We start from the raw sequence: 14,149 nt of genomic DNA on the forward strand, positions 1-14,149 counted from the left end.
GGGCAAAAGAGAAAACCCAGGGCTCACAGGGTAGGGAATATGATAGACCTCCTCCCCGCTCCATACCATCTCATGCACACATTAATACAGCTTGGACTCTGAAGGGTTAAACTCTCAGCATAAGAGTGAACAAGGATAAACAACGTTCCCTTCCCTCATTCTCAGGGGACTGTTGGAAGAGTTGTCTTGGTACTGGGAACCCAAGTGCTAATCCTCATTGGCAATTGCAGTCCTAACAAAAACTGGCCTCTAAGATACTTTAAGCTGTGAATTTAGCTTAAAGTGACATGATATTGACATTTATCTAGACACCCGGTAGGAGCAAACATAAATCTTGTCTAGAGAAAAAAATATTTTCATCTTATGCTTCAGGAAATCCAATGCAAATATTTTTTCAAAGACAATGACAAGGACAGTAAAATACAACTAAGTGTGTAGGAGACAAGGCACCACTAGTAAGAAGCAACATATATAACATTCAGCAGACACTGATCCAAAGAGAAATCTGATACTGGTTTTGATGGGCATAGATGATAAAACAGTGATGAATACTAAAGTTAAAGGAATCAAAGACAAGTCTGAAAATACCTGCCAAGAATAGAAAACTATAAAAAGTGGCTTGGCTGATCCAAAAAAGAACCATATAGGACTTCTAGAAATTAAAGATAGAGTGATAAATTAAAAATGCAATGGGTGTTTTTGGCTGCATATCAGACACAATTGAACAAAGAGCTTATCCTTGAAACAGAAATCAGAAGAAATCACCCAAAATGTAGTAAAGAGTTTGAAAAGATAGAAAATAATAAGATAATAAAGAGACATGGAAGAGAGAATAATATTCCAGAAAGAAACCTTCCAATTTACAGGCAACTGATTTTCAACAAGGGTGTCAAGACTATCCAATGGGAAAAGAAGAGTCTTCTCAAGAAATGGGGCTGGGACAACTGTACGGACACATGCAAAAGTGTGATGTCGGACTCCTGCCTCACTTGCTACATGATAGCTAACTCAAAGAGAATCAAAGACCTAAATGGAAGAGCGAAAACTGTAACACCCAGAAGAAAACATAGGAAATCTTTGTCATCTTGGATTATGCAGTGATTTCTTAGATAGAACAGTAAAAGCACAAACAATCAAAGAAAAAATACATAAATTGAACTTCATCAAAATTTAAAACTTTTTGCTTCAGAGGACAAACTCTATAAAGTGAAAAGACAACCCACAGAATGAAAGAAAATTTCTGCAAATATACATCAAATACGAAACTTGAATATAGAAGGGGTGAAGAACTCCAACAACTCAACAACAATTAAAGAAACCAAACAACCTGACTGAAAATGGGCAAAGGACTTGAAAAGATGTTTCTCCAAAGATGTTTCACAAACTTGAAAATCTATGCTCAACAGCACTAACCATTAGGGAAATGCAAATCAAAACTACAATTAAATACCACTTCATACCCATTAGGATGGCTATTAATAAAAAAAGAAACAACAGAAAATAACCAGTATTGGCGGAAATGTAGAGAAAAATTGGAACAATTATGCACTGCTGGTGGGATTATAAAATAGTGCAGCTGCTGTGGAAAATAGTATGGTGATTCCTCAAAAAACTAAACGTGGAATGACCATGTGATCCAGCAATTCTACTTCTGGGTATATGCCCAAAGAAGTAAAAGCAAGCACTTGAATGATAGTCATACAAATTCATTGCAGTAGTATTCACAATGCCTATGGGCAGAAGCAACAAAAGTGTCCATCAACAGATGAATGGATAAACAAAATGTGGTGTGTATACATATATGTATATATATCTGTATGTGTGTGTGTGTGTATATATATATGTATATATACACACACATAAACATACACACACAATGGAATATTAATCAGCCTTAAAAAGAAGAAACATTTGACACATGCTACAACATGGATAAATCTTGAAGACATGATATTAAGTGAAATAAATCAGTCAAATTACAGAGACAGAAAATAGAATGGGAGTTACCAGGGCTGGGGTGGGGAGGAAAGAGAACTAATGCTCAATGGGGACAGAGTTGCAGCTGGCAAAGATGAAAAAGTTCTGGAGATGAGTGGTGGTGATACTTGTACAACAATGTGAATATACTTAATGCCACAGAACTGTATATTTCAGGAGGGCTAAAATGGTATTTAAAAAATGGGCAAAGGATCTGAACAGACACCTTTTTTTTTTTTTTTAAGATTTTGTTTATTTATTTGAGAGAGACAAAGAGCACAAGCAGCAGGGGACAAAGGGAGAGGGAAAGGGAGAAGCAGACTCCCTGCCGAGCAGGGAGACCCACACATGGCTCCATCCCAGGACCCGGGGATCATGACCTGAGCCAAAGGCAAACGCCCAACTGACTGAGCCACCCAGGCACCCCTGAACAGACATCTTTAAAGAAATGGCCAATCAGCACATGAAAAGATGTTCAACATTATTAGCCAAGAGAAAAACACAAATCAAAACCATGAGATATTACTTCATGCCCACAAGGATGGCTATCATCATAAGGATGTAGAAAAAGTGTAACCTTCAAACACTGCTGGTGGAAATGTAAAAGAATGTAGCTGCTTTGGAAAACAGTCTAGAAGTTTCTTAGTTAATAGCAATTTCTCATAGAGTTATCATATGACCCAGCAATCACACTCTCAGGTGAATACCCAAGAGAACTAAAAACATATGTTTATATAAAAACTTCTATATGAATGTTCACAGCAGAATTATGTGTAATAAATAATAAATTGAGTTCATAATTGAAAAATTGTGTTTATAATAGCCAAAAAGTAGAATAGACTCAATGACCATCAACTGATGAATGGATCAATAAAGTATGGTATGAATATCCAAACAATGGAATGTTATTTGGTAGTGAAATGAAATGAAGTGCTGATACATGCTGCAAATGGATAAAACCATTATGCTAAGTGAAAGAAGCCAGTCACGAAAGCCCACATATTGTGTGATTCCATTTACATGAAATGTCCAAAACAGGCAAATTCAGAGACAGAAAGTAGTTGCTGAGGACTTGGGGAGTTGAGGAGAAACAAGGAGTAAATGTTAATGGATATAGGTTTATTTTGGGGCAAAAAAAACTGTTCTAAAATTGCGTGTAGTGATTCATAACTCTGTGAGTATACTAAAGACCAGTGAATCACACACTTTAAATGGGTGAATTGTACAGCATATGAATCATATTTCAATAAAGCTGTTATTTAAAAAGGCATTGCTAGAGAAGAACAAGTTCTGTTATGATGATAGTTATTTCATGAGTAATATAAAATAATTTTAAACACTTAAATAAATAACAACTCTAGACTGGAAGAAGGCAATATTAACAAAACTACGGGGAGAACTGGAAAAATCCACAGTTAAAATTAATAATTTTAAACACTATCCTCCTCAGTAATTGATAAAACAGGAAAACTTGGGAAGAATATAGAAGATTTAAGCAACAAAATTAACACACTTGATGTAAGGACCAATGCACAATACTGCATACTACAAAATACACATTCATTTTAGACACACAAAGGACATTTGTAAAATTGCAAATACTGATCTACAAGATAAACCAAAAAACTTTTAAACACTCAAATCATACAAAGCATATTTTAAAACCACAATACAAATAACCTAAAATCTCTTGTTTTATTTATCGAACACTTACACAGTGTTTACTATGGGCCAGGTGTTATTCAAATTACTTGACAAATACTCATTAAATTAACCTTTATAATAAGTCTGTGATGTAGGTGTTATTATCCCTATTTTTTTTTAAAGATTTTATTTATTTCCCAGAGAGAGAGAGAGAGAAGAGAGAGAATGCGCATAAGCAGGGTTAGTCACAGAGGGAAAGGGAGAATTAGGCTCTCTGCTGAGCAGGGAGCCTGATGCAGGCTGGGATCATGAGCTGAGCTGAAGGCAGATGCTTAACTGACTGAGCCACCCAGGCACCCCTATTATCCCAATTTATATTTAAGATTTAGTATTAATGACTTGTCCAAGATCACACAGCAGGGATACAAAACCAGGGTCTACATCCTTGATCCTAAGCATCAAATTATACTGCCCCTTAATAGCAAAATAGTAACAGGAAAATCCCCTTGTGCAAGGAAGTCACAAAATACACTTCTAAATAAACCATGGTTCAAAGAAGAAACCACAACTGAAATATTTTTATGTAAGTGACAAAAACTGCTAGAGAAACTAAAGTAGTATTTGAGGGACATTTATAGTCTCAAATGCTCATATTACAAAGGTAGAATAGTTGATAACCAATGATCTAATTTTCTATCTTAAAAACACAAAAGAACATAAAATTAAAGTTTCTAAATAAGTAGAAGGAAGAAAATAAAAATGGAACAGAAATCAATGAAATGAAAAGCAGATATACAATAGAGAAAATAAAGCAAAAAGTTATTTCTTTCTAAAGAATGATAAAATTGATAAATCCCTAGCAAAATTAGTCAAGACAAAAATAGAGAAAATACAAATTAGCAATATCAAGAATGAAAGGGGACATCACTACAGATCCCATGGACACTGAAAAGAAAACAAGATTTTTGTGTTATATATGCCAGTACATTTGGATGAAAATTTAGATGAAATGGACAAATTTCATAAAAAAACAAACTTAACAAAACTGACTCTAAATGAAAAAGAAAATCTGAGTATCTCTTTATCTACTTAAAGAAATTAAATTAATCATTTAGGGGCCTCTGGGTGGCTCAAGTGGTTGGGTGTCTGCATTCAGTTCAGGTCATGATCCCAGAGTCCTGGAATTGAGCCCCATGTCAGGCTCCCTGCTCAGTGGGAAGACTGCTTCTCCTTCTCCCTCTCCCCCCCACCTCTACCCCTCGTGTCCTCCCTCCCTCTCTCTCCCGCTCTACTCTCTCTCTCTCAAATAAATAAATAAAATCTTAAAAAAAATAATAAATTCTTCATTTAAAATCTTCCCATGAGAAAAACTTCAAACACATATGACCTCACTATCAAACAGTAAACAAAGCAAAACAACAGCAGCAATCTTTTTTTTTTTAAGGGTTGGTTTTTTTTTTCAGCGTAACAGTATTCATTGTTTTTTCACCACACCCAGTGCTCCATGCAATACGTGCCCTCCCTAATACCCACCACCTGGTTCCCCCAACCTCCCACCCCCCGCCCCTTCAAAACCCTCAGGTTGTTTTTCAGAGTCTATAGTCTCTCATGGTTCACCTCCCCTTCCAATTTCCCTCAACTCCCTTCTCCTCTCCATCTACCCTTGTCCTCTATATTATTTGTTACGCTCCACAAATAAGTGAAACCATATGATACTTGACTCTCTCTGTTTGACTTATTTCACTCAGCATAATCTCTTCCAGTCCTGTCCATGTTGCTACAAAAGTTGGGTATTCGTCCTTTCTGTTGGAGGCATAATACTCCATAGTGTATATGGACCACATCTTCCTTATCCATTCATCTGTTGAAGGGCATCTTGGCTCTTTCCACAGTTTGGCGGCTGTGGCCATTGCTGCTATAAACATTGGGGTACAGATGGCCCTTCTTTTCACTACATCTGTATCTTTGGGATAAATACCCAGTAGTGCAATTGCAGGGTCATAGGGTTGTTTTTTTTTTTTTAAGATTTTATTTATTTATTTGGCAGAACACAAGTAGGCAGAGAGGCGGGCAGAGGGAGAGGGAGAGACAGGCTCTCCACCAAGCAGAGAGCCCGTCCCAGGACCCTGGGATCATGACCCAAGCCGAAAGCAGCCGCTTAACTGACTGAGCCACCCAGGCGCCCCTTTGCAGCAACCTTTTCAGAGAACAGAAGAGGGAAGAGCTTCCCAACCTATTTTAGAAATCATCATAATCTCAGGGGCACCTGAGTGGCTCTGTCAGTTAAGTATCCAACTTGCTTTTGGCTCAGGCTGTGATCTCAGGGTTGTGACATCAAGCCCCACGTTGGACTCTGCTCTCAGCATGGAGTCTGTTTGAGACTCTCTCCCTGTACCTCTCCCATACTCACTCTCTCTAAAACAAACAAACAAACAAATCTTAAAAGAAAATCATCACGATCCTGATGGCAATGCCAAGAATATTTTGAGAAGTGAAAATTACAGGCCCATATATCTCATGAACACAGAGTCAATAACCCTAAATCTGTTTTTTCACTCCAGACTCAGTTCTAGGTCATCTCTCCTCACTGTGAAACCTTTCCCTAGGATTCTATCCACACACATGGTTTCAAAGACCATACTTAACACAGATGACTCACGTTTTTCTCTTCAGTCCAGACCCTTTCCATTCACGCCACCCACCTTTAAACCTCCACCCTCTCTCACCTGCACAACTAAAATGGCATCCCATACAGTCTCTCTATATCTAGTCTTGCCCCGGTCCCATCCATTTCTCCCTACACCACAATCAGGGTGATCTTTTAAAAATGCAAATCTTATCATTCTACTACTGGAAATCATCCAGCAGCTTCCTTCCCTTTTTTGGATTAAAACAAAACTTTTGTCTATGAGGACCCACCTCATTCTACCCTCTCCAATTTCCTTAGCATCATTTCAAACCACTTCCACTTTGGACTCCTGGCTCCAGCCATTCTGTCTCTTATCACATGGCCCATTTTCCCTGCTCACAGTTTTGTTTTGTTTGTATCATGCTATTCTCTACCTAGACATTCATTCTCTCCCCTCAGACCCTCCTACACCAAATCCAAACTTTCTAGTAAATGCTCTCATAGTATCTCTATCCTTTAATTTCATCACCTACCAAATTTACAGCTTCACATTCCATTCATGTAATGATATGCCTACTGAGTCTCTAACCCATTGGATTTTAAGCTACCTGATAACAAGAACCTATTTCTCCTCACCATTCTATCCCCAACAGTGAAGGTTGTACCTAGCTTACAGTAGATGCTCAATGAATTATACGTGAATTAATGAATCTTTTCCTGTAATGCAGTTAATTTGCATTCAATTAACGTGAAAATTTTTCAGTTTCAAAAGTATTTTACAAGTACAGTAGAAAAAAAGGAAAAATACAGATATCTTTTATATATCACATGCATATCTTACTAGCCAAATGTAAATTAAATGTTCTTCATTTGAATTTATCTCATTGACTTATTTTTAATAGGTCAATAGAGTTTTTAAGAACTCCAAGTCTCTCTTCAAATGTCTATAACACATCACAGTTTAGCTGAACCTTTCTTCTTCTTCCTTCCATCACCGTAGAACACAAATAACTAAATGTGGAAAGTGGTAGTAGTTAAACTTATATTTGGTAAAGAAAAGAATCCTTTCATAATATAGGTTCTAATTCTTGAATGGCTCTATTATAAAAGTTGGAACTCAGCAAATGGAGTTTCTTGAAAGCAAGTATACCCATAACTGGGGTAGGGGGAGAAGGAAAGAAAGGAGAAGGGAGAAATGGAAGCATTTCTGGCAAGGAGCAACTAGAAAACAAGCTCTTGTGCTGCTGTTACTCTCTCCTTCTCCAGTGATATTTCTGCCTCCATTTTTCTATGACTCACCTCAAGCCAGATAGGTGCAAAATATTGACCGTATTCATTTGGCATTCTATTTAAGCAGTAACAATAGGGTGAAACTCTAAAGCTTCATTGACTGCAGAGATAATTCTTTAAAAGGAATTAAGTTGGTACAATAGTGTACATTGTTCAAAAGTTAATACTAGCTCCAATTTATTCTACTTACATTCTTTAAAATCAGCTTAATTTTCATGACTCTGTGTCAGGCAAAAAAAAAATACTACAGTAAAAAATGAGTATCGCATTGACTGCTAATAGGTGTGGGATTTCGTCTGAGGGAATAGACATTTTCAGGAGTTAAATTGTGGTGATAGCTGAACAACATAATGAATATATGAGAAACCCCTGAATTGTAAATTTTTAAATGGCAACTTTTATGTGAATTACATCTCAATTAAAAAAAATGAAGTTATTATGAGGAGCCTTCAAAGTTAAAACTGTTTTCTTCTCTAGTAATCTAAGGTTATGAAGAAATAAGACATTCATCCTTAATTAGGAGTAAAGAGTTTTTCAAGCTGGCACTAAGGACAAAAGTACCAAAAATTCTAAGATAATATCTGGAAGTTTCTTCTCACTTTCCCCCTTTCCCTAATCACCATGCTTCTTTTTGTGGAGCCTTCTCATTTCACCGATATTGCTCACTAAAAATAAATGACGTTTTAAAATACACAAAGCTGGGGGCGCCTGGGTGACTCAGTCGTTGAGTGCTCTGCTCAGGTCCTGATCTCGGGGTCCTGGGATAGAGCCCCCCCATCAGGCTCCCTGCTCAGGGGGGAGCCTGCTTCTCCCTCTCCCACTCCCCCTGCTTGTATTCCCTCTCTCACTGTGTTTCTGTCTGTCAAATAAATAAATAAATAAAATCTTTTTAAAAAAAATACACAAAGCATCCCAAATCAGGAGAGGGTTTTCCTCCTTGATCAATGTAATTTGTCTCAAGCTTGGATTTTCTAGAAACTGCTCATGGATGTGAGAACAGCTGGCTTCTTTTCTCTCAGATTCTCCTCCACCAAGTCAACAGGGTTTTGTTCCAAAATCAAAATACAGCTGAATTAACTTTTCAAAACTTAGCCAATATAGGCTCTGATCCTACCAATTTAAGGGAAGTACTGAAAACTTAATTGGGGTTCAAGAAGCAAAAAAACAAACAAAAAAAGCAGGTCTATTCTTTTAACCTGCAATAATCTGTTCCTTATCTACTTCTCCAGCTTTGTGTCAAACGACATCCTCACCTTGCAGTCTCGGCCCCATCCACTTCATCATTTATCCCATTTCCCCTGCCTTTCACAGGGCCTTTGCACATGCTATTTTCTCCCCCACAAGACATTCTCTTCTCCCCTTTATCTAGTTGATTCCCACTCATCTTTAAAATATTCTTGGACCTAGCCAAACTACCGAGGGAAGAATCTTCTCCGCCCTGGCACCAGGAGGATATTCAATACACGTGGAAAGTTCTATCTCTGCCCAAGAGGTTCCAGGGCACCCTAGACGTGATTTCATTGTGACAGACCTCTCATGAAGATTTTCGGAAAGCTAACGGCGGGCTGCCGGACCATCGCACAGGCTTTCTCCAGTGCCTGGAGGAAGGGTTCACAGGCCGGGGTTGGGGTGGGGGGCGCTGAGGCGAGCGGACACTCGGTGGGTCAGGCAAGGGACGCAGGGTCGCCCGGGCGCCGCTCGCGTCGTCCCCCGCTAGGCTTGCGGGGGAGAGCACCCCAGGGACCCTCGGTTTCCCCACCCGGACCCCACGCGCCACCCCCGGCACTCCGCGCACACTCACCATCCGCCCGCACCGAGAGGCGCGGCAGACCGAGCAGGAGCAGCGCCGCCGCCCAAAGCTGGGCGCGGGGGCCGCGTCCCTCGGCAGCCATGGTCCGGGCGTCCACGCGCGACTGGCTCGAGCACGGGCTCCCGCGGCGGGCGCGACTGCGCGGCCACTGCCCCTCGTGCTCCACTCGGCTGTGCGCACTGCGCTCTGCTCCGCGGGCTTCGCGCCCGGCTCGCCGGAGGGAGGAGCGCGCCCAGCTCAGGGAGGCCGGGCGCCCGGAGCCGCGGCGCTGGAGCCCCTGAGCTCCCGGGGGTCTCGTCCGAGGCGCCGGGGAGGCGGCTGGACCCGGATCCGCCTTCGTGCCGGGCACCTGGAGGCCTCGGTACCAAAAGAGGCTGCGCGGGACGCCGAGCTCCCGGGGCGCCGCCGGGGCGGAGGGTGAGGGCGCGGGGAGGCGGGGAGAGCACAGAGCCGGCTGCAGCGAACCCCCGCCTGCCCGGGGGACCCTCGGCGAAAGGGTGACGCAGTCTGATAGGCCGGGCTCTCCGGGAGGACCGTTCAAAACCGAATGTCTAATTCTGTCCTCTGCCTCTTGACTTTGCAGTTGGCGTCCTCCCACAGAGCAGGAGCATGTGTATGAAAAAGAAGACTCTAACTTGCCAACCTCACTCTGAGGAGTGAACCGCACGCAACAGCGAGACCACTCCTAAAAGCGTGGCTTGAAAGTCCCTCAGATAGGAGCATCTTCCAGACGCTTCCTTCACGACTTTTCAAGGTACGCCCTAACATTTCTCAGCACCGACAGCGCGGGCGCGGTTGTCACCGTTTTCACACCTTACAAATCAGGGCTTCCTTGACCTTGACCCAGGGCCCGGATTCCGGATTCTGTTGGTCAGGGCTGGGAATACACATTCTAAAGTGTCCCACCGAATTCTGCTGCAGGAGCCCCTGCTCTGGATTGGTTCCTTTCCCCCCCGCTCACCCCCTGTCCTGTTGATAGCATTAGCATCATTCAGCGAGAGGAGGAGGATTTGCATTCTTCGTGCGTGGAGTAATAAAGATCAGTATTGTAACTGGGGCATCTGTGACGCTGTACAGTCTACAAGTCCCCTCCACCTTAACGTACTGGTCAACAGATACGTGTAGTGAGTGCCCAGAGTGTGCCTGACCCTGTGGGGGGCTCCGATCTGTCCAAAAACAAAAATGCTCAAATTTAAATGACAGGTACTTAAGGAAGATGAACAAGTGATTGGTGCTAAAAGGAACAGACACTTGTCCCCAAGACAATGAACTAGGACACAGACATTGAAAAGCTACCTACTTTCTTTTCTAAGGTAAAAACTAGAATTTGAACGCACACTTGGTTTACTACGGGTGTCATTTTTCAACTCATATATTTTTGAAGTGTACGGAAAAGATAATCTCCTCTCCTTGTTCCAAATGCCAACGACAAGGCTATTATTAGTGATTAATTCCTTTGTGAAATAAAACTTTTCTTTTCTTTTTTTTTTTAAGATTTTATTTATTTGACAGACAGAGATCACAAGTAGGCAGAGAGGCAGGCAGAGAGAGAGGAAGGGAAGCAGGCTCCCTGCTGAGCAGAGAGCCCAATGTGGGGCTTGTTCCCAGGACCCTGAGATCATGACCTGAGCCGAAGGCAGAGGCTTTAACCCACTGAGCCACCCAGGTGCCCCTAAAACTTTTCTTTTAGGGGCTCCTGGGTGACTCAATCCATTAATAAAGTGTCAGACTTCTCATTTCAGTTCAGGTCATGATCTTAGGGGTTGTGAGATTGAGCCCTTGGGCTCCGTGCTGAGCATGGAGCCTTCTTAAGATTCTCTTTCTCTCCCTCTCTCTCTCTCTCTCTCTCTGCCCCTGCCCTACCCTCTCCCCTAAACACACACACACACACACAAAAACTGTGCTTTTAAAATAAAAATGTTCTGGGGCATTAAATGCAGTGAGACCTGACAATCATTCACATGTAAGTGTAAATCAATTTATTTAGCTACTTCTCTTCTAACAGCTAGCTGGTAACCTAAGGAGTGAGACTTCACATGTAAGATAAGCCAGAAGGGCAATCCTCAATCTTGTATTTCTAGTTTGTGAATGTTCTCATCTAATAGTGTGTGAGGTGCATGCGTGGTTCTTACTTGAACAATGACCAAACATGGAAGCTAACCAGTGACCCGTCTCATTTTCCCTGATCTTTTTCTGATGTCATGTAACCATCTTCTCCCTTTCAAGGACAGTATATATCAGTTATACATACTGTATATAATCAATTATATAGTCAAGTATGCTGAGTCCCAAATAGATAGGGACAGCTCACTCCTTACAGTCTTTGGTCATTGTGGGTAAAGTATTCAAAGCTCCTGTCACCCATTTAGTTTATTAGGCAGTTTTTCAGTAGCCTGAAAGATGCATGAGGCCACTACTCAACAGGTCAGTAGAAAAAATGGGACATTATCAGTTAGGTTTATATGAAATATGTGCAGAAAATAGGGACTGAGGAATTTGGACTTGGTGTAGTTTGAATGCCCTTACTACTTAGAATGGTCTATAACTGTTTAGTTATTTATTTTTGGTAACTATTTTGCAATAAATCCTTTTGGTAGCAATGAATTAAGAAAGGAGGAGTGCCTGGGTGGTTCAGTCAGTTAAGCATCTGCCTTCAGCTCAGGTCATGATCCCAGGGTCCTGAGATTGAGCCCCACAATGAGCTCCCTGCTCAACGGAAAGTCTGCTTCTCCCTCTGCCTTCTAATTTGCCTGCTTGTGGTCTCTCTGTCAAAGAAATAAATAAAATATTAAGAAAAAAAGGAAATGCATATTTCATGAAAATCAAATACTGTATTTCCATTTCTCAAGATAGTTAATAACAAGCATGTTAGTTGCCCAAAATATTCATCAGCATTTAATACCCATAATGGGCCTGAGGAATATCTCTGACAACATGAAAATCAGAACACATGAATCTGCTAAAGAGGCATTGGCAATTATTCCAAAAGTTTGAAGACAACATTTTAACATGCACAACATCAATTTACACATCATTCCATGATACATGGCTTTTCAATTCAAATGATTTTTCTTTTAAGTTAATTTCTTTTATTTCAAATTTTCTTGTACCCATACATTGATTTCATCGATGGTGAAATGATGCCAGCTTCACACAATATTATCAGATACTTTAAATAGAAAATCAGTCTACTCCAATAGTCTAATTTTTTTCATCAACTGTATACATGAAATCAATAAATTTCTTGAAGGCTCATTCTGTCAAAGGAGAAACATTTGACATTATTTAAAGGCTATAATAAAATGGGTTTTTTTCCTGATGATTACTTAAATATAAATTTTGGTGATAAAAATAATATCTACAGTAAATTAAGAAACCTCTGGATGTTTCTAGCATTCTTGAATACATTATGATGCCCATATAATCCATAATTTCAAACAAGCTGTGATATCCTATGGACTTGAGAGATTTGTTTGCATTATTTATTTATTATTGAATATACTTGACCTATAACATTGTATAAATTTAAGGTATACAAAATGTCACTTTGATACATTTACATATTGTAATATGATTGCCTTTGTGCTGATCACATTCCATAATTATGGCACATATTGTTGTCTATATTTGCTATACAGTGCATTAGATCACTGTGGCTTATTCACTACTTGTTGCAAGTAGCAAAAGTACATTGTTAAACAACATCAATCTTATCTCCACCCCCAACTTGTATTATTTATTTGATGTTTCCTCCCCTGTCAAATCTCTTCTTTTGGATTTTCTACTTTTAACATGTTGGGTCTTCTGGATTCATTCTCTCGTTTTCTTATTTTTTCTCTTTTGGGTTATGAGGATGGCCAAACACATGACACCCAATACTAGACAGATGGGATTGACAGCAGTTTAATAGTCACTTACACTCACAGCATAGGGAAGGATACTGTATGCCACGCAGGGCCATATAGGGGTTGTCATTTGGGAACAGGGTGAACAAGTAGGGGCTAAGAGATGTAGACTTTGAAGTAACAAGAAGGTCAGGTGACCTCTGGTTCCTCTGGGAGGATGTGGCTGCCCTGTTTGAATAATTTCCTCAGGCTGGTGGAGAGCTGGAGCCTACTACTCAGAGAAAAGCAGAAGCTATGCCTGGTCCCGGTGATAAGGAGGATTGTTTGGCTAGGGGACTTTATCCTTGGGATCAAAATTGGGAGGAGAACTTGAGGTTAGCCCTGTGAGGGCCTCCTTATTTTACCAGATGTCATGACGTTGGAGAAACAATTCAAGTGTATCCTGTCCTTGTTTGTAAAATGGGGATAATAATATCAATGCCTTATTGTTCTCAATGTGATTAAATGAGATATTCCAGAACACTGTAAATGCAACAAAGTAATTGGCTAAGCAATAGGTCTGTAATTCATCCTCTTCATTACTTGGGAGACACATCAGGAAAGAAAGGGTGAGCCGGTCAAATATTTCTATAATCATTTAATGACAGACTTCCTAGCAAACAAACTAATGGTTTTGCTGGTGGGCGTATCTTATCCTTGGAATGCTTTTAGAAGGATGTACCTGGATATCTAGGATTGCTTATGGTAAAGAAACCTGTAATCTATGGATACAGGGGCATGGGTGTCTGCAGATATCACATAAGTTATGTAACCATGTAAGTAGAAAGTGGAGCTGTATCATGACTTAGATGTAGGTGTTGTCAGAGCACACGTCCCTTGAAGACCTCATCTGTCGAAAGGTAGACAACGTGGAATCACTAGATATCTGCAGAAAACCTGTAAGATGACAGATGG

The 14,149-nt window shown here is 40.5% G+C and overlaps 1 protein-coding gene across 1 annotated transcript in view; it reads right to left on the reverse strand.

Moving 5' to 3' along the window:
* The window catches only part of SUSD5 (sushi domain containing 5), a gene marked incomplete at both ends in the record, with an annotated part of 53,831 nt that extends 44,399 nt beyond the window's left edge, over nucleotides 1-9,432 (reverse strand). Inside the window, one exon of the mRNA XM_080803724.1 lies at nucleotides 9,342-9,432. Within this exon, the coding sequence (XP_080659850.1) occupies nucleotides 9,342-9,432 (91 nt within the window). The remainder of the gene's footprint in view (nucleotides 1-9,341) is intronic.
* Nucleotides 9,433-14,149: the final 4,717 nt, after the last annotated feature.

The sequence above is a fragment of the Martes martes genome, assembly GCF_963455335.1.
Source record: "Martes martes genome assembly, chromosome: 1".
NCBI lineage: Eukaryota > Metazoa > Chordata > Mammalia > Carnivora > Mustelidae > Martes > Martes martes.